The sequence below is a fragment of the Mesoplodon mirus genome (genome assembly GCF_964341445.2).
Source record: "Mesoplodon mirus genome assembly, chromosome: 5".
In the NCBI taxonomy this organism is placed as follows: domain Eukaryota; kingdom Metazoa; phylum Chordata; class Mammalia; order Artiodactyla; family Ziphiidae; genus Mesoplodon; species Mesoplodon mirus.
Window position 1 is genome coordinate 73988034 of NC_138980.1, and position 16126 is coordinate 74004159.

At 35.9% G+C, this 16126-nt stretch overlaps 2 protein-coding genes across 5 annotated transcripts in view; one reads left to right on the forward strand and one right to left on the reverse strand.

The window, feature by feature from the left end:
* Window positions 1–15808, forward strand: part of KIF3A (kinesin family member 3A) — a 76525-nt gene extending 60717 nt beyond the window's left edge. For 2 of the 4 annotated variants that reach the window (XM_082624027.1, XM_082624030.1), the window contains exons 10-17: window positions 3617–3773; window positions 4019–4199; window positions 4963–5073; window positions 5434–5559; window positions 9562–9615; window positions 9979–10047; window positions 10639–10763; window positions 12712–13795. In XM_082624027.1, coding sequence (XP_082480153.1) covers window positions 3617–3773; window positions 4019–4199; window positions 4963–5073; window positions 5434–5559; window positions 9562–9615; window positions 9979–10047; window positions 10639–10763; window positions 12712–12760 — 872 coding nt within the window. In that variant the 3' untranslated portion in view covers window positions 12761–13795. Of the gene's footprint in view, window positions 1–3616; window positions 3774–4018; window positions 4200–4962; window positions 5074–5433; window positions 5560–9561; window positions 9616–9978; window positions 10048–10638; window positions 10764–12711; window positions 13796–15160 lie in introns of those variants that run through there. The other 2 variants (XM_082624028.1, XM_082624029.1) reach the window with 2 other exon arrangements.
* LOC309805707 (proteasome subunit alpha type-3-like) lies at window positions 75–983 on the reverse strand. Its single transcript, XM_082623845.1, has one exon. The coding sequence runs from the start codon at window positions 930–932 to the stop codon at window positions 165–167; it is 768 nt and encodes a 255-aa protein (XP_082479971.1). The 5' UTR covers window positions 933–983; the 3' UTR covers window positions 75–164.
* Window positions 15809–16126: the final 318 nt, after the last annotated feature.

The window sequence follows — 16126 nt, forward strand, 5'->3', positions numbered from 1 at the left end:
CCATTTACTCTATACCCCTATGATTTTCACACATACTTTTTTTTTGTTTGTTTGTTTGTTTTTTTTTTTAGTCGTTACAAGACAAAAGTTTAATGAAAGTTGGTCAGTGGGTATGTATTAATCCAAAGGGCTAAATAGTTAAATAGAAGTAAATGAAGTAAATGTTACATGTTATCATCATCTGATTCGTCTTCTTCCTTCAAAGATTCCTTGGCATATTTCTCTGCCTCTTCCCTTATATCTTTTGGAACAATTTCATGTCTTCCGTTAGTTATTTCACCAACCCAGCTAAGCTCTAGTTCAAAGGCTTTATCCTTAACTTCATCATGTACTGTGTAAATTATTTTTGCAACTTCTTTAACAACATCACAGCAGGTCATTTCTTTCATCTGAAGCTTTTCGATTTCTGTCTTTGCAGCTTGTCTGGCTTTGCCAATGGCACAGCCCCAATAACCATATGAAACACCCGATGGGTCAATCATGTAGAGTTGTGCACCATCATTCACACCGTAAGACCCTAACATGAAACTGCAGCCAAAAGGTCTAACAGCACTGTAGAGTGTATAGGCATGTACATACATGGCCACTCTGTCTGCAAGATGTTTTAGTGGAATGTTATATCCAAAGTTAGATCTAAAGTTGGAAGCCTCTTCTCTCGCAATGTCTGCTAAAGAACGAGCATCTGCCAACAAACCTGCTACTGCCATTCCGACATGCCGATCAACATTAAAAAGTCGTTTGTTAGAACCTTCTTCATAAAGTTTAGAAAGGACTAATTTTTCTACCCCAAAGACAACGCCATCTTTACATCTGATTCCAATAGCTGTACTACTATTTTCCACAGCCTTCATAGCACACTCAACTTGAAAAACTCTTCCATCGGGAGAGAATGTAGAGGCTGACAGGTCATACCCGGTGCCGATTGAGCTCATCGCGCTAAAACCCACTGCAACGCCTAGTTCTTCAGGGTCTAAAGCGATCCCCTTACCTCACACATACATTTTTTAATCTTAACATATTTGCCATTTTTTCTTAAATATTTATAATTTTGAAGTGGAAAGGAAGTTATAATTTTTTAGTGCATACACTTTATACCTGAACTTATACTTTCCCCCCTCAAATTTCTAAGAAATAGTATTACTAATGGGAAATCCTTTCTAGGAATTCGTTGGGAATAGGAGTTAGATTACTTTTTAAAATTATTTATTAATAGTGTAATTCAGAATGTTCAGTATAGGTGATTGTGCCAAAGAATCCAACAGAGTCAGGTCTACGGCCTGACTTTGGGATTGCAGTGAATCACACCACACCAGAGCATGAATTTGGATCAGTTCTTTTGTTTACTCTTTTATTTAACTTACTTGTTTTGTGGCTTTAGTTTGCTTTGGACTTTCTTGTATTTCTATAGAAGTGAAGGGTAACGTATTTTAAACCTTTGGGGGTTTTATATGATTTTAACCCAAAGAATTAAAGCCTGTGAATGATTCATGGTCTCATGGTTCCTGAAAGAGTTTATTCAGATATATATCTCCATCATCTTTATTTTTCAGTTCTCGTTCCTTGTTAGCATGAGGGTTTGGCTTTTGGTGGAGACATTAACAGTTTATAAAAAACTCTTCTTCTTTACACTCTTCTGTGGTCCTCTGGGAAGGAAGTTAAGAATGACAGAAAGCTTTCAGGAGAGCCTCAGACCAATTCTACGAAAAATTTGATTGTTTTTCTGAAGGAAAGTATGTTTCAAAGAAATTGTATTACCAGAAATGAATTATCTTTGATTCAGTTTCATAACCATTTTAATAAGCTAGTTTTTCTTTTCTCTTTTTGGTTTTTCATTTTAATTTCATGATTTTGAAATTCATTCAATAAAATTTATTGAATGTCTATTATATGTACATAAAACACTCTACTATACATTATAATCAAAATAATCATTTTGAAGCTGTATTTCTAGCTGCATTATTTTGTAGTATTTCTACTTATATTTGACACTTGGAATGTTTAATCTGACTTAGGGAGATTTAGGATCCTGAGTTTGACATCATAACAAGCTATTTTAGTTCATTTAAGGTATGATGATATATTGTGACAGCAACTGTAAAATGCCTGGTTAATTCATATGTAACTGTTATATAATTAGTATAGAGTTACTTCCTTTAAAAGTATACTATGAAATAAAATACTTTCAAGTAATTTTATCAAACACAATTTTAGAAAACTTCTGAAAATATATGTTAAAAACTACTTATAAATTCTGCCTGATATTTTTATCTGTACATTTTATACCTATATAGGGCTTTTTTTTTTTTATAAATTTATTTATTTATTTATTTTTGGCTGCATTGTGTCTTCGTTGCTGTGCGTGGGCTTTCTCTAGTTACGGCGAGCGGGGGCTATTGTTCTTTGTGATGTGCGGGCTTTTTTTTTTTTTTTTTTAAAGAATCAATTCTGTTTATTTATTTTTGGTTGTGTTGGGTCTTTGTTGCTGCACGTGGGCTTTCTCTAGTTGTGGTGAGCGGGGGCTACTCTTTGTTGCAGTGTGTGGGCTTCTCATTGAGGTGGCTTCTCTTGTTGCGGAGCATGGGCTCTAGGTGCGTGGGCTTCAGTAGTCATGGCACGTGGGCTTAGTAGTTTTGGCTCACGGACCCTAGAGCACAGGCTCAGGAGTTGTGGCACATGGGCTTAGTTGCTCCGCAGCATGTGGGATCTTCCCAGAGCAGAGCTCGAACCTGTGTCCCCTGCCTTGGAAGGCAGATTCTTAACCACTGTGCCACCAGGGAAATCCCTTTTTAAAAAAAATAAATTTATTTGTTTATGTATTTTTAACTGCGTTGGGTCTTTGTTGCTGCACGTGGGCTTTCTCTAGTTGCGGAGAGCAGGGGCGACTCTTCATTGCGGTGCAAGGGCTTCTTATTGTGATGGCTTCTCTTGATGCGGAGCACTGGCTCTAGGTGCGCGGGCTTCAGTAGTCATGGCATGCGGGCTCAGTAGTTGTGGCTCGCGGGTTCTAGAGCGCAGGCTCAGTAGTTGTGGCGCACAGGCTTAGTTGCTCCACGGCATGTGGGATCTTCCCAGACCAGAGCTTGAATGCGTGTCCCCTGCATTGGCAGGCGAATTCTTAACCACTGTGCCACCAGGGAAGTCCCTTTGTGGCTTTTATTTATTCATTTATTTTAATAAATTTTGTGGGGAGGTGTTTTGAGAAGCCACTTGATTTTATACCTCGTTATCAGAAAAAAGTAACTAAATAATCATATTGCTTTTTTGACGATGTGTGTTATTTGGGGACATACAAATATCTTTGCTTTTTTTTATTTATTTAGTTTTCCTGTTTATCTTTCTCTTTTTTTTCCCTGCTAATCTCTTATGCTTCTTTTTCACTTACTTCTGTTCTTAGTTATCATTGCACAGTTGGACAACAGTTTGAATTTAGCAGTTAGTTAAAAAGATCTTCTAGGGACATAATAAATACAAATAAAATATATTATTCAGTTGACTTCCTTAAAATGTTGACATTTGATTTTCTGTTCATGAGGAATGTATCTTTTATATTGAAGATAATTTATGTGTCTGAAGCATTGACTCTGAAGTGACTGTTGGAATTAAATGACTCAAATAGGTAAAAAGAAAGTTTCCCCAGATAAAATGGTTGAAATGCAAGCAAAAATTGATGAGGAGAGAAAAGCACTTGAAACAAAGCTTGACATGGAAGAAGAAGAAAGAAACAAGGCTAGAGCTGAGTTAGAGAAACGGGAAAAAGATCTTCTTAAGGCCCAGTGAGTATTACTGAATTGAGATGGATTTGTGATTTAAATTTCCTGTTTTTTCTCATAGGATGTATAAGCAAGAAAATTGAATAGTAATAAAAAGCAATACTACACAGCTGTGTAGTTTGCTAGAGATGTTACATAATTATATTCCTATTTTGAAATTTTACATCCAAATCCTTGTTAAATTTGGGGAAATTTAGTAGAATAGTAGATAATTGATGGATACAGATTGTTCTCATTTTAATTAACAGACAAGAGCATCAGTCTTTGCTAGAGAAATTATCTGCACTGGAGAAGAAGGTAATTGTTGGTGGTGTTGATTTGTTGGCAAAAGCTGAGGAACAAGAGAAACTTCTTGAAGAATCCAACATGGAACTGGAAGAAAGGAGGAAAAGAGCAGAGCAACTTCGCAGAGAACTTGAGGAAAAAGAGGTAATGTAAATTTTTGTTTTTGGTTGATGCTTCACCTAAGGTATTTAACTTTTCTAGTGAAAAGCTGAATATCTATAATCTTAATAAAAATTTTTTTAATATATTTATTTATTTATTTTTAGTTGTGTTGGGTCTTCGTTGCTGCGCGTGGGCTTTCTCTAGTTGCGGAGAGCGGGGGATACTCTTTGTGCAGTGCACAGGCTTCTCATTGCAGTGGCTTCTCTTGTTGCGGAGCACGGGCTCTAGGCACACAGGCTCAGTAGTTATGGCATGCGGGCTTAGTTGCTCTGTGGCAGGTGGAATCTTCCTGGATCAGGGCTCAAACCTGTGTCCCATGCATTGGCAGGTGGATTTTTAACCACTGTGCCACCAGGGAAGTCCCAGGTGCGTAGGCTTCAGGTGGCTTCTCTTGTTGTGGAGCATGAGTTCTAGGCATGTGGGCTTCAGTAGTTGTGGCACATGGGCTCAGTAGTTGTAGCTTGTGGGCTCTAGAACGCAGGCTCAGTAGTTGTGGTGCACGGGCTTAGTTCCTCCGCAGCATATGGGATCTTCCCACACCAGGGATTGAACCCATGTCCCCTGCATTGGCAGGTGGGTTCTTAACCACTGTGCCACCAGGGAAGTCCCTTAATAAAAATTTAAAGCATATCTGTGGATTGCTTTGAAAGATAATAGTTGCTAAACATTTATGTCATTTGTTAAATAATTAAACTTGTGATTTAATGAAGAAAATTATTCTGAAGTTTATCACTTTATGTCATAGCAAGAACGCTTGGATATTGAAGAAAAGTATACCAGTTTGCAAGAAGAAGCACAAGGAAAGACCAAGAAATTAAAGAAAGTTTGGACTATGCTGATGGCTGCGAAGTCAGAGGTTGGTCTTTTAGAAGCTACCTATTATTGTAGTTTGAATTTTTTAGAAAAGAATTTCTTTGATTAAGTATGATTAAGAATCCTAAAGGAATCATAATGTGTGCTTACAATTTTAAAGAAATAAAATTTTTGCCTTTATTTGCAATTTTTAATTTCAGCTGTTAAGCTAAATTGTTTATTTCCAACCTTAACTATTAACATGGAATAGACAATGATAGATAGTGTTATTCTGTCCATTGTTTTTGTGAAAGAACTGGGTAAGTTCTTACAAGGTTTCCTAGACCACTGCCCTATGTCAGATGGAATTGTTTTGTATTTAAAATCTTGTTTGTCCTTAGTATTTTCATTGATTTTCTGTTAGATGGCCGATCTCCAACAGGAACATCAGAGGGAAATTGAAGGCCTCTTGGAGAACATTCGACAGCTTAGCCGGGAGCTTCGACTTCAGATGCTTATTATTGATAACTTTATACCTCAGGATTATCAGGTAATTGGGAATTTCTCTGTCTTAGGTATTAGGTCACTTGGCTCGGGGTTAAGGACTAAAGAAATATAATTTCTAATTTAATTAATGGTAAATATTTACATTTCGGTTGCTGATGATAAAATTTTCTTGAACTAATGGCCATCACATTTCACTTCAGCTGTTAACTGTTCTTAATACATAATTCTCTGTTTGAGTAACTAAGTATCTGAATAAGAGTTTCTTAGTCCTGGGAGGAAGGCCAAATTCATGTAATTCATGTAAAGGTATAGGTCCTGTTTATTCTTTCAACATTCTTTATCCTATAATTAGAATAAACAAAACTGTGCTAACCTTTTCTCCTTGTTTATGGATGCTAATTCTGTGTGTGTGTGTGGGCAGGGGAATGGTAAAACATACATAAAATTTACCATTTTAACTTTTTTTTTTTTAATCTTTACTGGAGTATAATTGCTTTACAATGGTGTGTTAGTTTCTGCTGTACAACAAAGTGAATCAGCTATAAGTATACATATATCCCCGTATCACCTCCCTCTTGCATCTCCCTCCCACCCTCCCTATCCCATCCCTCTAGGTGGTCACAAAGTATTGAGCTGATCTCCCTGTGCTATGTAGCAGCTTCCCACTAGCTATCTATTTTACATTTGGTAGTGTATAAATGTCCTTGCCACTCTCACTTCGTCCCAGCTTCCCCTTCCCCCACTGTGTCCTCAAGTCCGTTCTTTACGTCTGCATCTTTATTCCTGCCCTGCCACTAGGTTCATCAGTACCGTGTTTTTAGATTCCATATATGTGCGTTAGCATATGGTATTTGTTTTTCTCTTTCTGACTTACTTCACTCTGTATGACAGAGTCTAGGTCCATCCACCTCACTACAAATAACTCAATTTCGTTCCTTTTTATGGCTGAGTAATATTCCACTGTATATATGTGCCACATCTTCTTTAACCATTCATCTCTTGATGGACATTTAGGTTGCTTCCATGTCCTGGCTATTGTAAATAGTCCTGTAGTGAACTATTTTTAAGAGTACAGTTCATTGACATTAAGTACATTCACACTGTTGTGCAGTAATCACTACCATCCATCTCTAGATATATGCTAACTCTAAATACTAGTAAAATTTTAAAATCTCAGCCTCTATTATTCTTTTCCCCAAATTTCTGTCTTTCCAGTATATTTTAGTAAACTTTAACATTGATTTTTTTTAACATCTTTATTAGAGTATAATTGCTTTACAATGGTGTGTTAGTTTCTGCTTTATAACAAAGTGAATCAGTTATACATATACATATGTCCCCATATCTCTTCCCTCTTGCATCTCCCTCCCTCCCACCCTCCCTATCCCACCCCCGTAGGTGGTCACAAAGTACTGAGCTGATCTCCCACTGCTATGCGGCTGCTTCCCACTAGCTATCTATTTTACGTTTGGTAGTGTATATATGTCCATCCCACTCTCTCACTTTGTCCCAGCTTACCCTTCCCCCTCCCCGTATCCTCAAGTCCATTCTCTAGTAGGTCTGCACCTTTATTCCCATCTTGCCCCTAGGTTTTTCTGACCATATTTTTCTTTTCTTTTTTTTAGATTCCGTATATATGTGTTAGCATATGGTATTTGTTTTTCTCTTTCTGACTTACTTCACTCTGTATGACAGTCTCTAGGTCCATCCACCTCACTACAAATAACTCAGTTTTGTTCCTTTTTATGGCTGAGTAATATTCCATTGTATATATGTGCCACATCTTCTTTATTCATCTGTTGATGGACACTTAGGTTGCTTCCATCTCCTGGCTATTGTAAATAGAGCTGCAGTGAACATTTTGGTACATGACTCTTTTTTTTTTTTTTTTTTTTTGTGGTACGCGGGCCTCTCACCACTGTGGCCTCTCCCATTGTGGAGCACAGGCTCCGGACGCGCAGGCCCAGCGGCCGTGGCTCACGGGCCCGTGCTCCGCGGCATGTGGGATCTCCCCGGACTGGGGCACAAACCCGTGTCCCCTGCATCGGCAGGCAGACTCTCAACCACTGTGCCACCAGGGAAGCCCGGTCCATGACTCTTTTTTTTTTTTTCTTTTTGCGGTATGCGGGCCTCTCACTGTTGTGGCCTCTCCCGTTGCGGAGCACAGGCTCCGGATGCGCAGGCCCAGCGGCCATGGCTCACGGGCCCAGCCGCTCCGCGGCATATGGGATCCTCCCAGACCGGGGCACGAACCCGTATCCCCTGCATCGGCAGGCGGACTCTCAACCACTGCGCCACCAGGGAGGCCCCATGACTCTTTTTGAATTATGGTTTTCTTAGGGTACATGCCCAGTAGTGGGACTGCTGGGTCATATGGTAGTTCTATTTGTAGTTTTTTAAGGAACCTCTATACTGTTCTCCATAGTGGCTGTATCAACTTACATTCCCACCAGCAGTGCAAGAGCGTTCTCTTTTCTCCACACCCTCTCCAGCATTTATTGTTTGTAGATTTTTTGATGATGGCCATTCTGACCAGTGTGAGATGATATCTCATTGTAGTTTTGATTTTCATTTCTCTAATGATTAATGATGTTGAGCATTCTTTCATGTGTTTGTTGGCAATCTGTATATCTTCTTTGGAGAAATGTCTATTTAGGTCTTCTGCCCATTTTTGGATTGGGTTGTTTGTTTTTTTGATATTGAGCTGCATGAGTTGCTTGTATGTTTTGGAGATTAATCCTTTGTCATTTCATTTACAAATATTTTCCCCTATTCTGAGGGTTGTCTTGTCGTCTTGTTTATGGTTTCCTTTGCTGTGCAAAAGCTTTTAAGATTCATTAGGTCCCATTTGTTTATTTTTGGTTTTATTTCCATTTCTCTAGGAGGTGGGTCAAAAAGGATCTTGCTGTGATTTATGTCACAGAGTGTTCTGCCTATATTTTCCTCTAAGAGTTTGATAGTGTCTGGCCTTACATTTAGGTCTTTAATCCATTTTGCGTTTATTTTTGTGTACGGTGTTAAGGAGTGTTATAATTTCATTCTTTTACATGTAGCTGTCCAGTTTTCCCATCACCACTTATTGAAGAGGCTTTTTTTTCTCTACTGTATATTCTTGCCTCCTTTATCAAAGATAAGGTGACCATATGTGAGTAGGTTTATCTCTGGGCTTTCTATCCTGTTCCATTGATCTATATTTCTTTTTTTGTGCCAGTAGTATACTGTCTTGATTACTGTAGCTTTGTAGTATACTCTGAAGTCAGGGAGCCTGATTCCTCCAGCTCTGTTTTTCTTTCTCAAGATTGTTTTGGCTATTTGGGGTCTTTTGTGTTTCCACACAAATTGTGAAATTTTTTGTTCGAGTTCTGTGAAACATGCCAGTGGTAGCTTGATAGGGATTGCATTGAATCTGTAGATTGCTTTGGGTAGTATAGTCATTTTCACAGTGTTGATTCTTCCAATGCAAGAACATGGTATATCTCTCCATCTATTTGTATCCTCTTTAATTTCTAACATTGATTTTTAAAAATTTATTTTGAATCTATATACAGCTTTAAGAAATTTGTCTGAATATAAGCCTTAGTATTTTTTTTCCTTTGGACCTCAGCTGCACAGAATTAGTATTTGGTTCACAATATACTGTCCTTGATGGTCCTTGGATGGCCTACTTTTGTTTAGTTAGTTATTTTGTAGTGAACTTGTCACCCAAAACAAAAGCTAGGACCATGGTAGTGACCTGTTTCTAACCAAATGGTTTCCCTCTAGCCTCTTCTATCCCTTTACCTCTTCAAACTCAAGGTAACCACCATCCTGAATGCCATGTTCTTTATTTCCTTGCTTTTTATTTTTATACAGTTTAATTGAATCTACATATATTCCTTGAAAGTATATAACTTAAAATATATAAAAGGGGCATCATGTAGCATATAATGTTTTGAGACTTAACTTTTTTTACTTACTATATTAAGATTTTAGTTCCATGAATATTTTTCAGTATTTTAAATGTTATTAAATATTAAAAGTAGATCATCTCTGACTCTTTTAAAAGGAAATGATTGAAAACTATGTCCATTGGAATGAAGACATAGGGGAATGGCAACTAGTGAGTATTAACCTTCATCCTTTCATGAAATACTTACGGAATACTTCCTGTAGACTGGAATTGTACTGGCTACAATGTGGAGAAAGGTGGTCCAGAGGATGAATCAAATGAGAAGCCACTGGGGTGGACAGGATGTTTTAATAATTATGTTATAACACACAGAATATTCTGTGTGTTATACGTAGTAGAGATGGTGTAGGTTGGTGTATAGGACTGAATGACCTCTGGGGTCCCTTTCTATTCCAGCATTCAAATCATGTTTTATGAGTGTACCATCAGTATATCTCATAGTAATTTGCCTCATTCATAGTATTAATTGCTAATTAAGATAATTCTCCTCCCCTTCTTTTTTCCTTTTTTGAGAAATGTGTTGCCTACACAGGAAATAACATGAGAAAGCAGACTCCAGTTCCTGATAAAAAGGAGAAAGACGTAAGCGTGCTTTTTTAAAACAAAAAACAAAAAAAACTACAGTTGGTTCTTTATAGGAATGTGGGTCACTAAATTGTGTTATCATCATGATATCTATTAATCAGCTCAGCTGAAAAATAGGCTACTATTTTGAGAATAGAGGCTCTAGGATGGGGTGATTATTAGGACAGTTCTGTTCACCTTTAGTTGTGATGGCAGACATTTCTACGACAAGCGTGACATGTAGTTCTCTTTAGAGGCTCTTTTCACCATCTCTCTGGGCCTTGGGGATTTGGTTAGAGACTAGATTAAGTCTGTCCTTTTCAAAGCTGGTCCTAGTCTTAGGTCAACAAGAGGAAGTAGCAGCTTTAGGGAAAACAGCAACAGTTTTTCTTTACTGCTAAGGAATTTATAGTGTGTCAGGGCTTCTTCACCAACACTTAGTGAATACATTTGAGATAAATGGCATTAGAAAAAGATATCTTTAGATATTTATTTGGTTTTGTCTTTGGCTTTTTTTCCTAAGAGTTTATTTAGTATTTTAAATCTTCCCCCAAATCTGGTTTAAATTCTTCTGTAAGAATGTCTTGTGTTTATTTCCTTTACATATAGCCCTTTGAAGTGGATCTTTCCCACGTGTATCTTGCCTATACTGAGGAGAGCCTACGGCAGTCCTTGATGAAATTAGAGAGGCCACGGACTTCAAAGGGGAAAGCAAGGCCAAAGACAGGGAGAAGGTAAGAACTGTCTTTGAGTCCCATGAGCCAAAGGCAGTGAGATTTTCAAATTAAGTACATTTAAAGGAAATTTAGTTAATATGATAAGTATTTTGTCTGATATATTTAACTAAATATTGAAGTCCTATGTAGTTACGATTTGAGTAAATAAAATCTGACTAAAGAATTAAGGTCTTCCAACTTCTTTAGCCCTCCTGAGTAGCAGAATTTATTGTTAATTTACTTTGTTCTTTCCAAATGTATAAGTCATTACTATTTTAATTCCTTAATCCTTACACTAATTATTCTAGTGAGATGCTAATTAATTTGCCTCGTTAGACTCCCAAGGTATTGTATTCAGCTGATTCATTTTTCTGTCATGAATACTGCCCCAAGAACCTTGATTTCCTCAGTCACCAGTTAAATAAAACTTCTCTGTCTTTCCCTCTCTTTTGACTATTGAGTAGTCTATATGTATTGTAACATAGCCCAGAGAAATGAGGATGTGAAAGCCCTGGGCTGGAGCTTATTTCTTCTCTCCCTTCCCTACATTAAGTACTGTTCAGCTTATTTAAACTGACTAACAGACTTTGGGGCTCCTGAAATGATAGGAAATAATAAGCTTATATTTTTCCCTACTTTGAGTACCTAGACTTTTGAGCTACATGTAGGGTGAAGTCTAAGTTTTAATATTTTTGTGTAACATAATCTCATAGACATAACCTAAGTTTTATAAATTTGGGGAGGAGGAATCAGTAGCATATTAAAAGTGTACAAATTTTTACATTCTTCAGCATTTAGATGTCAGACATTAAAAGCATTTCATATGCCAGCAGAAGCCATGCATGTAATGTTAATGAATGAAGCAAATCAATTCAAAGAAACACCAATTCCTCTATGTCTTTGACTTTTCCACTTTAATGGAGGTATTTTCCTCTTAACTCTGCAGTTAGTAAGAAAAGTAACAGTGCAAGTATGATGATAAATGGTAAGACAGTTGCTCTCAGTGTGGGAGAAAAATAGGCAGTGGTGTGGGCTGGGGCAAAACAGAGCGTGTTCTGTCTGGAGTGAGTGGCCTGTTACCCTGCTTCTAGTTAATTTGGGGAAAGAGGGCCCATGGTTTCTGGATCTTCTTGTTTCAAAGGAGAAGCCAGAAATCAGGATTATTTACATGAGATCTCCGTCTTTAGTCACTTTTTAAAAGCTATGTGGACCTAAAACAAACAAGCAAATAATTTGATAAGGTATTTGGATACAGTTTTCAGAATGCTTATTTTAAAATATATACTTTTTCGGTTTAATCTAAAAAAAAAAAAATGTGAGCTAACATTCGACAAGCCAAACCCAGCATCTCTGTGTACCAGAATTAGCCTGCTGTATTATGAAAACAGTAAGTGGCCATAATTATAGACAAATATACACAATAAATGGTTTATTGATACTACATTACATTGCTTGACAATGTTCAATGTGATATTCCTCATTAGAAGCACATATTTCAGTGTGCTAATAAGCAAAACTGCAATAAACATGATAGATCAATGGAACATTTCCATCATTTCCTACACAGTCATCTGTGAGTTGTTGCTTCAGATGATTTGTGACTCTGATTTTCACTGAATAAGCCGGCATCTTTAGCATACCCCAGAAGAGATAATCAGGGGGTTCAAATCTGGCAAGCATGCAGACCCCTTGGCCTGTCCACATTGTCTAGTCCAGTTTATCATTCACTCACTCCTTCATCACTGTGGGTGGTGGAGTGGAGGGCCATGCTCTTGTGCTCACTCTAGGTGACCTTTCCCTAGCCTGAAAAGGCAGACGTTAATTGATCTCATGGTCAAGCATGTCAAACCTTGGCCTGTTTCTAGACTCTATGGCTGCCTGGTATTATCTACTACATAATGTAAAGTGTTTGCATTTCAGTCTTTTAGGAAGGCATTCATGTTTTCTTTTTCTCTTCTCCAAACAGAAAGCGTTCTGCAAAGCCTGAAACTGTAATTGACTCTTTACTTCAGTAAATGTTAGACTTAAAGTCAGAATAAAAATTAGTGATATCCTCATGCCTGGACAAAACCTTTAATTAAAACACTGAAGACTTTTGTGTTATTTCAAATAATGGAAGCTGTAGATCATGCAGTAAGACTGGAACTAATAATTTGCCTAATAACTTTTAGTCTATATATATTAAGTTAATATAACATTAAAATTGTACAACTGGTAATTGTTCAAATTGTCATATTAGTTTTCAACTTATACTGTGCAGGGAAGTTGAGAGAGCAGCTTATACTATAGAGAGTTGCAGTTTAAATGTATACATAAATCTGCTAGTGATTTACTCAACTACTGTATATTTAGATAACCGGATATTCAAAATAGAAAAAAAAAATGTAAGTCATGTTTTGCACATAGAAAGTTGCAGGTCTAATTGTCCTATGTTTTCCTGTTATATATGAATGTATGGGCTGCAAATCTAAGAAATGATTCTATCCTAACACCCACCTGGCCTTTTAAAATATGTTCAATTTTTATACTAACATTCATTGCATTTAAAATATGAGATGGGGGATCTTATTGATCTATAGAAAATTTTATAATTCGATAGTCAATCTTTAGAAGTATACATGTTTAAAAAACAAAAGTTGAAGATATGTTTCATCTGGACCTCTCTTGATTTTTTTTTTGCCACTTTGACCTCAAGTCAAATTTTTTGTTTGTTTGTTTTGGTTTCATGTTTCTTGAAACATTGAATCTGTACCTGAATATAAAGGAGTCACAGCTGCAGAAAATTAAGAAGCTAAATACTGGTCACTAATATTTGCCTCTATGGGTATTATTTTTTTTTAATTCACTTTGAAACATGATTAACTGATGCTTTCCTGTGTCTGAGTTCTAAATTTTGATGAAAATTGCTCTGTTTCTCCCAACTGAGAAAGGTCTCTGTTTTCTAGAAAATACAGACAAAGCAAGAAAAATATCTTTTAATTGTTTGCTTTTAAAACACTTTGTTTTGTCTTTCTTCTTATTTTATAAAGAAAATATTCTTCCCTGAATTTCTTCCATTGACAAATCCAGTTAGACCATACCTCTAAATAAAAATTATTTTTATTTTATAGTAAAAGAAAAAGTCATAGAATTGTTTGTTCTTTTGTTGACTGCTTACAAAATTTTTATTTTTTTAAAGTTATGCTACTCCAAAACCACTATATATATATATATATATATATATATATATATATATATATATCTTTTATGAGTTTTAAAATTTTGTAATCAGCCCTGAAACACATTGGCTACAAGTTTTAAGACTTCATAAATGAGTATTTATTAAGTTAACATTATTTTAGTAAGTTGGTTCAATATTGGTTTATAATTACAAAGATGTATATAGAATGGGAGTGAGCGAATGTAGCGTTATTTGTGAGGTGGTGGTAAAAATGTGTCCATAAATTTAAAGTACATTCCAAAGGTGATGTACTAAATATCCCGTGTATGGTGAATATTTTCTAGGTAATAAGAATTGCAGTTAACTGGCAGCATTTTCTTTATAACGTGTAAGATAGTTAGACATTTATAACTTTGTGGGGCATTGTTTAGGTACCGTGAAGACTTGTGAATTTATGTCTTGTAAAAGCTTTGTGTAAGCAGAATATCTTGGCAATTGTAGATGCATATTTAACTCTGTTAATAATAACTCTAGAGAAATCTTAATTTTACCAGTAGGAAAAAAATATGACTACTTCTTCTTTTTAAAAAATGCACGTGTGTACCCTTTAACCATCCAGTTAATAGAAAAGGAATAACTTTAGAATTAAGCTTTAAAACATTATAGAAAATTTAAGCCAGTATGTTAGGTTTTTTTTTCTTTTCCACGCCACAGCAGTAACAAAACGAAATCTATAAAAAGTCAAAATGTTGAGAAATTTTAAAAACAGGCTACTTTAGCAGTTTTTTTTTAAACATTTACATTAGAACTGATTATACCAGATGGGCATTAAATATTCATCTTATATAATACCAAGATTAGATATTGGAGCCAGGCCTGAGTATCCATGTGAAAACATGGGAACCTGACTTTAGAGCTCTTCACTTAGCTATAATCATAGTAGTTCTATGGTTTCTTCACAGTTACTTTGTGTCGTTGTCCACAAATGAAATATTTTGTAACTTTGGTGTTAATTTCATGAAAGGCTATAGATGAACAAACTTGCTCATTATTTGATATAAGAAGCAGATTTAAGATGAGTGTCACATATAAGTAGGTTATTGAATGGCTATTTTTCTCTTTAATTTAAAAAAGTAATATTTATTAAAAGGAGCCTTGGTAGAATGTTGTTTGTGGTATGTTCTTTAGTAAACCTTGCAATTACATGTAGTAATAATGATATTAAAATATAATAGTATTCCCCATTTTTGTCTAGATTCTTGTGAAGTATAAGAGTAATCAAGGTGGCGGGTCTACATCTATGTGTTCGTTCCACAAGTAGAATCCATTTGACATGCTGTGGCATCTACTTTCTGGGAAAAGGGGACTTTTTTTTGCTGCAAGAAATTTAAGGTTACTTTGGGGGAGAGGGTGGTGCTACTTCAACTGTAACATGTTTTTAAAATTATGATTATAGGTTTAGGTTGTTTTGTTTCTTTCTAGTCTTTTAAAAATATTTTTTCCCTTAACCCTTATCTTAAGGAAAGTCCCTCCCTTTCCTACAGGGCTGTGAATTAAAGAACGGGTAGAGTTTACATTTAAGTATGCCAGTGTCTGCCCAGTTTCTTAATGTATGCATTTGTTTTCCTTTTTAGTTATTCTTTGATCTAAAATGCTAGAAGAAGACATAGATCTTCCTAGTGCCTTTGAACTTATACTGTAGTCTAATTTAAATCATTAATAACTTCAATAGCATTACTACAATACTGTATACTGGCCAAAATTACAAATCATATGATAAGTTTGTCGTATTAATTTCAAAAGCCAACTTTCATTGTATTTTATGTATATATTGTATTTGTTCAAGTTGTATATATTGATATTGTATGTATACATACAGCATGGTTAAATAAGAAATAAAAATCTTTACCTAATGCTTGTAATAGTGGTCTGCTTCTTTACTGAGCTATTTTTGTGTTTATGTCCATCCTGATCTTAATAGGCAGGTTCTTTGTGCTTGGCTCTCAGTTTCATGAGGTTAAGAGAGACCTGTGTAATTTCACACCAGAAACTCTTAATGTTGTGGGCCTTTAAACAGAAATCATCATTATACAGAAACCTGGGAGAGATGTTTTTTAAAATGCCCCTTCTCATTGATAAAATTTATTTTCACCAAAAATATTTTAATCCCAAGTTTTGTTATCCTTGTCATTAGGTGTTTGAGAACAGAAACTCAAAGAAG

Excerpts from the sequence above, each read along its gene's own strand:
- LOC309805707 (XM_082623845.1), bottom strand. The coding sequence starts at position 932 with ATGAGCTCAATCGGCACCGGGTATGACCTGTCAGCCTCTACATTCTCT.